This window comes from Anabas testudineus, chromosome 10 (genome assembly GCF_900324465.2).
Source record: "Anabas testudineus chromosome 10, fAnaTes1.2, whole genome shotgun sequence".
Taxonomy (NCBI): domain Eukaryota; kingdom Metazoa; phylum Chordata; class Actinopteri; order Anabantiformes; family Anabantidae; genus Anabas; species Anabas testudineus.
Genome location: NC_046619.1, coordinates 12389349 through 12400963, shown reverse-complemented (window position 1 = coordinate 12400963; position 11615 = coordinate 12389349). Strand labels below are relative to the sequence as shown.

General features: G+C 40.8%; 2 protein-coding genes and 1 non-coding gene across 3 annotated transcripts; all 3 read left to right on the top strand.

Moving 5' to 3' along the window:
- Positions 1 to 72, top strand: trnaw-cca. The gene has a single exon. It is a non-coding gene; the product is annotated as a tRNA-Trp (tRNA).
- Positions 73 to 2090: 2018 nt separating this feature from the next.
- smtnl1 (smoothelin-like 1) lies at positions 2091 to 5587 on the top strand. Its single transcript, XM_026358682.1, has 5 exons — positions 2091 to 2318; positions 3257 to 3852; positions 3942 to 4056; positions 4188 to 4339; positions 4920 to 5587. The coding sequence occupies exons 1-5, from the start codon at positions 2253 to 2255 to the stop codon at positions 5281 to 5283; spliced, it is 1293 nt and encodes a 430-aa protein (XP_026214467.1). The 5' UTR covers positions 2091 to 2252; the 3' UTR covers positions 5284 to 5587.
- A 40-nt stretch (positions 5588 to 5627) lies between these two features.
- On the top strand, positions 5628 to 11333 carry LOC113161139 (zinc finger and SCAN domain-containing protein 2-like). Its single transcript, XM_026358681.1, has 4 exons — positions 5628 to 6806; positions 8518 to 8618; positions 8707 to 8782; positions 9234 to 11333. The coding sequence occupies exons 1-4, from the start codon at positions 6512 to 6514 to the stop codon at positions 10028 to 10030; spliced, it is 1269 nt and encodes a 422-aa protein (XP_026214466.1). The 5' UTR covers positions 5628 to 6511; the 3' UTR covers positions 10031 to 11333.
- Positions 11334 to 11615: the final 282 nt, after the last annotated feature.

Sequence of the window (11615 nt, the reverse complement as noted above, 5' to 3'; positions counted from 1 at the left end):
GACCTTGTGGCGCAATGGTAGCGCGTCTGACTCCAGATCAGAAGGTTGCGTGTTCAAATCACGTCAGGGTCAAATGGCAACAGGAGTCTGCAGCTCAACAAAAAAAAATGAGCTGGTTCACTTCTTGCTGTATATCATTAAATAAAAAATCTTTATATGCTCCATCCTCTGACACAGTTTGCATTTGAGTCCCAGAAAATGATTAGGAACTATCGACAGTGCTCTTCCAACTTTACCCTTTACATTTACATGTTGAAACTTTAGTTCATGTCAGCATCAAGATGTATTCATTAGGAAATTAATGAGCATTTGTTTCCTAATAGAAAGTGTTACTCCATGGCCTTACGGGCATTACAATAAATAAATGGTGTGATATGTTAGACAGCGTTTTCTGTTAATATCATTAAAACGTAAAATTAGGAAGTAACATCTGTGCAGAGATCAACTCAGTACTCAGTCTCGCTACTTGATATCCACTTGTACTGCAACCCTCTTAAGTTGCCATCGCAGTTTATGGATATTAAACGAGTTGCACAACGATAGTGTGTTTGACTCCAGATCAGCTGAAGTGTCAGGTTGCATGTTCAAATCACATCAGGCTCACAGCATAGAAGGTAAACTGAGTTGTAAAACCCCCAGAGGCATCAAATTGAATTCATTCAACTCGGACTTTGACTCATACATAAACATCGTTTTCATGCTGCAGAAAACCAAGTGGTTTCTTCCAGCGTCAAACCCACGTATAAGTAATCGCTAAATGGTGACAACCAATTTATTTATTCCAGGGTGTTGCCATTTATATATAGTTCAAAGACTAGTAAACAACAGGCATAGTGGTTCACCACATGGCCATTATGAGCAAGATGTTGTGGACTCACACAGACATTTAGATCATCAGCACAAAGATAATAACTTAAGATGATCCCTGAACAGCAACAAAAATAATTAGAGTTCTGCATACACACTCATACTCCATTAAAATGTGTCTGTTTAAATCTCAGTATCTCTTTTGTTTTCCTCATTTTATAGCATCAAACCCTTTGGGTTCACAACACAGAAAGTGCAACAGATGCATAGTTGTGCTGCAGTGATTGGGCCATAAACAGGAGAGGGTACACTAATGTATTTATAGCACCCAAGAAAGTAGGGAGGAGCATACAAGGATGTGGGGGTAAGAAAAGATAATGACAAACAGTGGGAATAAAGATAGAAGTTTATTTTTAAGACCATCTGTTTTGTGTTGAATGAGTAGATACAGTGTTCAGCAAGGATGGCAAATTGAGTGGCCTTGTTTGTACCATGTATGTATGTTATGCTAATTGTGCACTTTGTTGTTGCTCAAATTTTAATTTGAAAGAATTTAAAAAATGAAATAATAAAAAACACATAAAACTATTTTTGAGATGTTATGATGGTGAAAGAAAAACCTTAATTGAAGGGAAATGTAAAAAGAAAATGTGAATAAAACAGGATGAAACATTCATATTTAATAGTTTTACATTTTTACATTTTAGCATTATGTCCTACAACTTCATCCAAAGCTCCTTTAACCCTGTTTGTGGGAAGAATAATAAAATAATAGAATAAAACTAATCTTATCTTCTTTCATTAATCTGAATATAAATAACATGACTTGTGGTTTTTAGGGTTTTTAGGCGTCTCTTGTGTTTGCCCAACCATCTTAAGCAGTCATGTGCAATATATAATATAACAATATATCTACTCACGTAGTTGACAGAATCAGTCTAATGTCTCTGCAGTCTATGCTAAGCTAAGCTAGATAGACTTCATCACAATCATGTAATGCTTTGCAGTGAAACAAATACATGTGTTTCCCAAATACCGGAGCATGTGTTTTAAATGTGTGTGTACAACTACGGTTTCCACAGCAGGTGCAGCTGCCAAGCCTGTTGGATTGCGCCTGTGTCCGTGTGACTCTATTTCAGGACCCTGTGTTGTTCAAAAGGTCAGATAAAGAAGCATAGGAATCCTCACAAAGCGGAGGGTGGGGGTGTCGGGTGAAGTAGGGTGAAGGCGGATATCCACAAACCAACACACATATCACGAACACGGGGTAGTGCTGACAGAGAGAGCAAAGTAGAATAGTCAGAAGCGGAGAGGGGGACAGTCAGCTGGGCTCCTGTGAAGAGGATTCACCTCTGACTGAATGAAATCTTTCTAGGGAAGCTGGTAGGGATCACGCAACATTGCTGAAGCATTAGGTTACTAAACGTCTGATTTGACCTTTGATCATGGATGGAGAATCACTCAGCCAGGAGACGACTAATCAGACTGACACCAACAACAACAACAATCAGGTATGTGTTTTTATAATATTACAGTAAAATGTTAAAGTAAAAAGTTTGACATTTAAAAAACAGTCACTGGTATCAGGAATGGACAGTAAGAGTATTTGTAGCTACGGCAGGGGTCACGTTTGTAGAGAGGCAGACAGGAGAAGCAGTTTTGGCTGCATTTGCTGTGCTACACCTGTTCGTACTCCTGGCACCCACACACACACACACACACACACACACACACACACACACACACACACACACACACACACAATTTCACACACGTCATGCAAAGTAAAGCACATGTGCACACAAAACACACACCATGGAGTTTCCTATTCCCTCTGATGAGTCACTACTCCAAATCTTGACCTGCTGTTCCTGCAGTAGGACATTAAGAAATCAAGGACATTGGCTTGATATTGATATTGTTAAAAGAAAGTTACATTCAACTCTCAAACAAATGGACAGCATGCCACAAAAAAGCTTTGCTCGGATTAATTTTGTTCCTCACTTGTAAGTCGCTTTGGATAAAAGCGTCTGCTAAATGACTAAATGTAAATGTAAATTAGATTAAATTAACTACATGAGTGCCAGAGTTGTTTAGTTTGTCAAACTATATATATATCTATCTTTTTTTTTTTTTTGGTTATGGTGTTTAAAACAGCTCATTAAATATCTAAAAGTTCAAGCTAAATTTGTGAAATGCACCAACAAATCCCAGCCCGGAGAGCATCGGGTCTCACATTACGAGGACCATGTTATCCCTAGAGTAAAGTGTGGCCACTAATTTTAGTACATCTTACATAATGTCACAATTTGAACTCATGTTCTTGATATCAGATCAATTGAATCTTTAATGTAACTTACATGAATTTACTAGTTTATCTGCAGTGAAACTGGACCAGGGTTGCTGCTTTAATTTTTTATTTGAGATGCAGTTGTTTCTTGTCTTCCAGCAAGACGAATCTGGACTGGGGGAGAATAAAGACCCAGGGACAGAGCACTCAGGGGGGGAGACAGCAGACAGACAAGGGGAGAACAGGGAGGAGGCCACAGCACCAGAACAGGCAGGAGAAGAGCAGACCTGTGCTAAAGATACGGACAAGCCTGCAGGAGACGCTGAAGAGGCTGTACAAGATACAAATAAAGCATCTACGGGTGCTGATGTGAAGGATCCTGAACTGACAAATGAAGACAAAGAAGGACAGGGAGAGGCTGAAGAAGACAAGGAGGGAGTAAAGACTGAGAAAGATGGAGAAGAGGTAAAGGACAAACGCAAAGATGAAGTAAAAAGTGAGGAAAAGACGACAGAAGAGAAGAACGATGTGAGTGGAAAAGCAGCAAAGGAAGCTGAGAAGAAGAAACAAGAGAAAGAAGCTGATGTAGAGATGAAAGACAAAGGAAAGCTGAAGGAAATGGAAAAGCAAGGGAAGCCCAAGAGAAAGAGTGGCGCACCTTCCTCTTGTCTTTCCCGACCAAAACCCTCTGCACGCTCCATTAGAGCGGCCGCCAAAAACGACATTATTGCCAAGTTCCAACAAGGTGCATCAGAGTAAGTCACTGTATGACACAGTAAATTTGAGAGTTTTAGAGAGTGAATGATGTCTAATGAGAAATCATGTAATAATGTGGGATTTTTAGAAAGCCTATACCTCGCAACTTCAAAATTCAGAGGTCGTCTACAGCTGCGGCTACAGGAGCGTCAATCAAACAGAAGATACTCCAGTGGTGTCGCAACAAGACTCGTAACCATGAGGTGAGATCAACACACAATCTGCATTTGTCTCACTTCCAGATTTAAAAACCAAAGAAGGCTCAAAGTAACTAGATGATTAGATGAGGATGCACTTTTCTCTGTGTTCACTTCTTGTTTTTTGACTATTTTAGGGAGTCAACATAGAAAACTTCTCTTCATCCTGGAGTGATGGGCTGGCCTTCTGTGCTCTGATCCATCGTTTCTTTCCAGATGCTTTTGACTACACCTCCCTGAATCCAAAGGAGAGGGAGAAAAACTTCACGCTGGCCTTTCAAACTGCAGAGTACGGATAGTTTAAGGCTCTTTCTCATTGTTCTTCCTGCTGTGTACATGTGAGAAGTTAGTTAGACTCAGTGGCCTCTTAGTACCACTGAGTCATCATATATACAGACAACCAGAGGCCTGCAAGTAACACTATTCTTTAGTTTGTGGTAATGTTTTACGTTTCATGATTTATGCACCAAGACCACAATAAGACAGAAGTCTAGGATAATTTTGGATGAAAACAGCAGAAAAGAATTTTCACTTAGTTAAAGGTCCTTTGATCCAATATGGGGTTCAACAGAAACTGCTTCAGGAAACCAATTTAAAACTTTAAAGCTGATATATTTGTGAAAAAACAGAAGACTAGCTGACTACACTCAATCTGCTGATATGATTAAAGGCTCAGAAACTGTTCTCTCTCGCTCTCTCACCGTTGTGGAAACCACACTTTTTATTTTCATGTTTTTCTATTTTCCTTATTATTATTGTTATTATTATTCAGCTTATTTCAATGTTGTTTCTAATAGTTTATTTATCTGAAGTGGTGGAGAGTTTAATTCCTGTGTCCTCTTGTCCCCCTTCACCTCTCTCCCTCCAAGGTCGCTGGCTGACTGCTGCCCTCTGCTGGAAGTGTCCGACATGATCATGATGGGCAACAACCCAGACCCCATGTGTGTGTTCACATATGTCCAGTCCCTCTGCCACAGTCTGTCCAAAATAGAGAAGGAGAGGAAGGACAAAGAAAAGGCTGGGAATGATGGAGAGGCGAAAGCGAAAGGAGAGGACGAGGATCCCTCAGGAGAGGTCTCAGAGGAGAAGGATGAAGCAGACAACGGGACGATTGACAGTCACGTAGGAGAAGAAGGAGATCCAGAGACAGAGGGAACTGGTGAGGAGAAAGAGGCGTCAAAGAGCTGTGAGATGGAGGAAGGTGGAGGGGAGTTAGTCGAGGCTAAGTCATAAAAAAATACTGACAAAAAAAAAAAAAAAAAAAAAGACCAAAAAGAGAGTTGATGGTTGCAGTTCTTCAGTGAGTCTTAGCTTGGTGTTAGACTGACTACGCACATCAAGATGACTCTCAGATGTTGGTTATGTGTCGGTTGTATGTTTAAAAGTGAACTGTGCTGTTTGTTTGTTGTTGTTTTTTCTTTCATTCACTGCCACGTTATTTTTTAGGTTTGTTTTGAGCACAGAAAGCAGAAATGTTCAGTTCCTAAATTTATTGTGTGTTTACAGGAAAATGCATTAAACAATGAACCTTATGTGAAAAAGGAAATCGGTGTGTTGTGATATTTAACCAAGACCGATGAACCAGGACAAATCTTCTAATCAGTATAGAAACGTATTTTTTTCATCTGAGATACTGTAGTACTAGATAGTACAACAAATACATACTGCATGTTAAAGGGATGATGTGAGGTCTATAAAAAGTGCTGGCTCCATAAATAAAATGAATAGCCAGCCTGAATAACCAGCTATATGTATGGGTCTGTAAATAAATAACAGTGCCTACACATTAATGCATCTGTAATAATAATGCAGTAATATAGTAAATAACACAACTTTCATGTGGCTCACTCATGTATACTTTTAGTAACATGCACATTTTGCAAATCAAGCATCAGATTCAAGATCAATCCACTCAGGGCATCAAATGCTGATGCGGTGTTAAAATCATATGGTGCATGCAAGGTACAAAGCTTAAGAATGATTAATGCAAAGATGCCAAAGGTTCATTGGTATCAACTTCTCTGATTTATCATAGGAAAGGTAAGTACTCTTAGATTTTTTTATAGGATTTGTTCAAATTAACATAAATGTAGAGAATCCATGGCTTTATCCTTTGATTTTTAGTTCTGCAGGTTTTGTAATCACACAGTTACTCTACAAGACAGGACCATGTGAATGTAGGATGCTAGTTTATGTAGTTCAGTGGTAAATTAGATAACATAATAACATTTGATATTGTTGTGATGTGGATGTTGTCTGAGTAGAAAACCTGTCAACCACCAAAACACCAGGTTGCCTGCGCCGCCTGCGCTTTCTGAGTATTACGGTAATCAGTCTCATGCTACCGGAAAGGCCATTGTGTTGTCTCTCCTCTAAGCTAACCCCACGGTTCTGTCTCGCTTCTTCTTTTTTTTTTTTTTTTTTCTCTCCAACATAATTCTCGTCGGCAGCAAAGTGAAACATGTCTGCAAACATGCCGCCGGGCAGCCTGAACCTGGAGTCCCAGCTTTTGTCCATAATGGACGTGTTGGTGAAGGCGGCGGTGGCGGAGATCAGCCAGTTGTTCTCGGAGAGCTCGGCGTCCCTGCGCCTGCATTTAACCCAGAGCCTGAAGGAAAACGAAGCCCTGAGGATGAGGATGAAGCTGATGAGGAGCGAGCTGTTCTCCCTCAGGCTGCAGACCAGGACGAACCGGCCGGCGAGCCGCTTTTCTCCAGTCAGAGGAAACCTCCCCAAACCACGGGCTAAACCACAAGGTAACGAGTACTTCACAAAGTAACGCACCCTGCCAAAATAAAACTCCAGCTTGTTGCTTTCGGTTTCCAAAGAGTTCGAAGAGTTTAATGTTTTTGCAGGAGAAAAACCCCTGATCTATACATGTTGAACAGGTTGGTAAGGAGGGCTGCAGCCTTTCACACGTCCTGTCAAGAAGCTGATCACATTATTGTGAGCTCTATTTCCTGATGGCATGTCTCCAAAGAAGTGATCCACCCAGTCTGAGACGCTCAAAACGCACTGAGCAACCACGCACATGTGTCATTTGTGGTGGTTTTGTGTCATTTTCTAAGTGTTTTCCACTCGTCTCGTCTTTTGTAGCTGCTTCCTGCTCTATTTGTGTCGTTTTGCAGTCATTTTGCGTTACTTTGAAGCTGTTTTGCATCTCTTTGATGGGCCCCCGGGGGCCTCTATCCAGCAGGCGCCTTCAAAAGTCCAAATATGCAGTTTGATTCTGCATATTTGAAATATCACACTCTAAATCAAGCCAAACTCAGTTATTGATATTTTATCTATCCACCTGGGCAATTAGTAGAGGCAGCTGCATAGGATTAGTAGAGAGACAGATGGAAAACATGGGAGAGAGAGCAGAGCATGACATGCAGTAAAGATCCCCACCAAACACCAAGGATGCTGCAGCTATAGATAGATAGATAGATAGATAGATAGATAGATAGATAGATAGATACTTTATTGATCCCCAAGAGGAAATTTTGGTGTTGCAGCAGCCATTACACACAAAAACATTTGAACATTAAGTAACATAATCTACACAACAATACACAAAAACAGTACAAGAATAACACACAGTATAGACAATAATAACAAAAAAACACACCGAATGTAAAGTGACTTAGTTACACATTGTTAAACCATCAGCGTGGACACTGACTCTCTGTCAGGGAGTCATTGTACAGGCTGATGGCTGTTGGCACAAATGACTTCCTGTACCTTTCCTTGTCACAGCGTAGCTGGAGAAGTCTCTGGCCAAAAACTGCTCCGCTGTTTAATAAGCAGGCTGTGGAGAGGATATGAGCTGTTCTCCGTGATGCTCAGCAGTTTGTGCAGCATCCTCCTCTCCACCGCCTGCTCTAAAGGTTCCAGAGAAGCCCCCAGCACAGAGCCAGCTTTCCTGATCAACCTGTTCAGTTTATTAGTGTCGCTGGCTCTGATGCTGCTGCCCCAGCAGACGACAGCAAAGAATATCGCACTGGCTACAACAGACTGGTAAAAGATCTGCAGCATCTTGTTGCACACATTAAAGGACCTGAGCTTCCTCAGGAAGTAGAGTCTACTCTGTCCCTTCCTGTCTCTGTCTCTATGTGTCATGCACTGTAATCATCTGGCTACACAGGCACACCAAGGGTTCAGGGTTCAGTGTCTCATCCAGGGACACTTTGACATGGCTTCATTGACCCACTGCCCCTTGTAATTTTTAATCATCTGAACAATCATTAAACTGTTGATTTTTATTAGTGTAGTTTGGAAACTATTCTTGGATAGACCTGAATTTGGACCACTCTGTGAGGATGTGCAGCTTTGTCTCCACAGCAGCGCCTGCACACTGTTGAATTATCATCTAGGTGTCAAAGTGGTGTACATTTTGTCTTCATCAGGAAATCAACACACATGATGTTCATCTGTAACTACACCGACAACAGGGCTGACTGTCTTTTTCCTTCCCCCTTCTAGTTGTTGTAAAACCACCACTGACCCAAAATCCTGTTGGGGAAGCTGCTTCTATTTCCCTCCAATCAGACAATAAGACTTCCTCTACTGCCTCTCAAGTGCAGGTAAACACAGTAAATTCTTGTATTTTCAGTATCTAATTGTTTTGTTTGTAATGTTGTTTGCTAATGCACGTCTGACTTTGTTGGTTAGTGCACAGATGTGGAGAGTCCAGATGTGATCCTGATCAAAGATGAAGATGACATCACAGGATGTGAGCCAGTTGAAGGTGAGAAGGCTGTTTCTAATAATGTAATGCCACATGAACTGAGAGGTGTTCCTTGTCTTGCTCACAGTGCACAAGCACATCCTCATTAATTGAGGTTAAAATATTGATCAGATTCCAGTGTTTTCTGCTTCTAAATTACAATAACAACAAAATGTTAATGAATAATTTCCTGGTTCTCTGTATAAATTGGTTATGAAATGTGATCTGATCTTCACCAAAGCCACACAAACATGGCACAATATCCACGGGGATTATTGTTCCTCACAGAACTACCTCAGCTCAGCCATATTTTCAGGACGTCTGGTGTAAACGTCTCTCGTAATGTCATTCCACAGCATCCTGGGAAATGTGCTCGGCTGCTTGATTTCTTAGTCTACCAGCCACAAATGAGTGAAAAAGTTAATTTCAGATCCTGGAAGTATCCATGTGATTGTGTGATTTGTCTTTCCAGGCCAAGGTGACTTTGCAGCCCACAGCAAGCTAAGTGGTGTTGCCACAGATCCTGCTGCTTCCTCCTGCCTGACAGGTGATAATGAGGAGCTGAGAATAGTGAGCGTTCACGGCCGAGGAGAAGGGCCTCTGCAGGAGGAGAGCGACACCCTGTTCACAGCCTCTGAACTTCAGGCTTTTAGCTCTCTGTCTCCTGACCATGGCGTCACTCAGGACAGCCTCATGACTTTCACCTCGAATGACAGAGCACCCATGCAAGCGGTGCAGGATAACAGTGTCGGGCTGGTGAGAAACAGTCATCTGGAAAGAAATCATTCCACCCAGATGGCTTCAGCTGCATTGAATTCTTCAATTAAAACAACTATAGCAGGATCTGATTGCCAAGTGGGGCACCCCAGTCACATCAGCCAGTTGCCACAGCAGCAGAACGTCTTCGCTCACGGCGGCAACAAATCCCTGGATTGCAGCTTCTGTGGCGAGCGCTTCCTCAGCCGAGAAGACCTGATCGTTCATCGAGCAAGTCACACCGGGGAGTCGCCCATTCCTTGCCCCCTGTGCGGAAAGTCGTTCGTCAACAAGACCACGCTTAGCATCCACATGCGCATTCACACTGGGGAGAAGCCGTACGCCTGTCCGCAGTGTGGAAAACGCTTCACTCAGAACGGCAGCCTGAAGATCCACCTGAGGACTCACTCCGGAGAGAAGCCGTACACCTGCAACCAGTGCACCGCCAGCTTCAACAACCCCAGCAACCTGCGCAGACACATGATCACACACAGCAGCAACGGGGGGCTCTGACCATGACTGATGAGAAAATGAAAATGGTTACACAGAGTTTAACATGTGTCAGCATGTTGCTTTAATTACACTTTGGCCAAAGTGTATATTTCGTGGAAATGTATTTAATGGTCTACAAGTACATATATATCTGTTACTTAACTTCCACTAAAACAACAAACGAGCTGTTGTTGTTCAAAACACACAAATAACCAGTTATTCTAAATGAGGAGACCAATTCAACAGGAAAACAACCTTCAAAAATAAAAGCTGGATTGAATTTTTATACAGTTGGAAAAGCGGACAGACTTCAAGTTCAAGCTCAAGTCCATCATTTGAGGTGACAAACCTGGGTAACCACTCACTTTCTGTTTTTACTATAACTTTTAACAACTTAACATAAACATGAACAATGGAGTCAAAAGGACAGAGGGTACAGCTTTGGATGAGTGACATAAATACAGTTTTTATTACTGTACGTACTTTTATAATGGAATATTATATACACAGTATACTGTATTGTGGTTTTTTGGGAAGTCAAGAAAGGGAGTTCTTTAGTGTTTGATAAACTTTTTTAACTTTTTATTTTATAAAATTTTGACAAATCCAGTGAATTGAATATCAGACAAAAGTATTAACATTAAAAGTACCTTCAAATATTACCTGAAACATCTGACCTAGCATACATTTAGTTTTTGCTCTCGTCATTATAACAAAAGGAACGTTTATGGTACGTATGGCAAAATCAACTTGTGATTTGGCTGATAGTTTTTTTTTTATTATGTCACAGTTTATATTTTCACCCTGTTTACAGTATATAATGTTAAACTTTGATAATTTAAAGTGTTTTTAAAAGTTTGCAGGGCACTTGAGCAGTTGGCACAATTAAATGTTTAAATGTGTGGCTTGTTTTATAGTGAGGTCCATATAAAGGGAGGGCAATTTTCCTCTCCAGTTCTGTGTATGTTTCATTTTAAAACAAACTACCTCCAATTTTGTCTCTTCTCTTCCTTGTTTATTACTTCCCACATCGTTTCAGACTGGGCAATAATAATTAGTGTGGATTCTGTCTGTGGTTTCGTAGTCTGCATCTGCAGTTATGAATAAATAAAATTTTTTTAAAACAGTTTTTAATGTCTGACAAGTCTCACTTTGCACCTCTAGAGTGCAGCATTGGTTTTTTTATGGTTTTGAAGACTCAGGTTGACTTAAGCATTGTGTGTGGGGGGGGGGTCTTTTAAGGAAACTGGCGGAAATTCATTCCATTATTGCTCTCTCCACCCTGACCAGAAAGTATTATAAGTTTTTAAGTGTTTGGCTTGAATTTCACCCAAATATGCATTAGAAGTGCTGAAAATATAATAAAAATACTTGTTTTAGAAAAAGTAAACCAACTGAAACATAAATTTAGTTGTTTTGTTTTGCTTTGTTTTGTTTTACAGTAATACTGTGGTCCCTAAATAACTGTGGTCAAGCTTGATTCATCTATTACTTCATCTTTTACCGATTAGGTATTTGTGGGGGATCTGGTGGTCACTGGTAATGTTTGTATGCGGCAGTAGTTTTGTCGTGTTGGTGTGGAATGCTGTTGTTGTACTTCCCCATA

Bases quoted from the DNA above. Each gene is read 5' to 3' on its own strand.
- smtnl1 (XM_026358682.1), top strand. From the start codon at position 2,253: ATGGATGGAGAATCACTCAGCCAGGAGACGACTAATCAGACTGACACC. The intron at 3,853-3,941 runs GTAAGTCACTGT...TGGGATTTTTAG, and splicing joins TTCCAACAAGGTGCATCAGA to AAAGCCTATACCTCGCAACT. The intron at 4,340-4,919 runs GTACGGATAGTT...TCTCCCTCCAAG, and splicing joins CTGGCCTTTCAAACTGCAGA to GTCGCTGGCTGACTGCTGCC.
- LOC113161139 (XM_026358681.1), top strand. From the start codon at position 6,512: ATGTCTGCAAACATGCCGCCGGGCAGCCTGAACCTGGAGTCCCAGCTT. The intron at 8,619-8,706 runs GTAAACACAGTA...TTTGTTGGTTAG, and splicing joins CTACTGCCTCTCAAGTGCAG to TGCACAGATGTGGAGAGTCC. The intron at 8,783-9,233 runs GTGAGAAGGCTG...TTGTCTTTCCAG, and splicing joins AGGATGTGAGCCAGTTGAAG to GCCAAGGTGACTTTGCAGCC.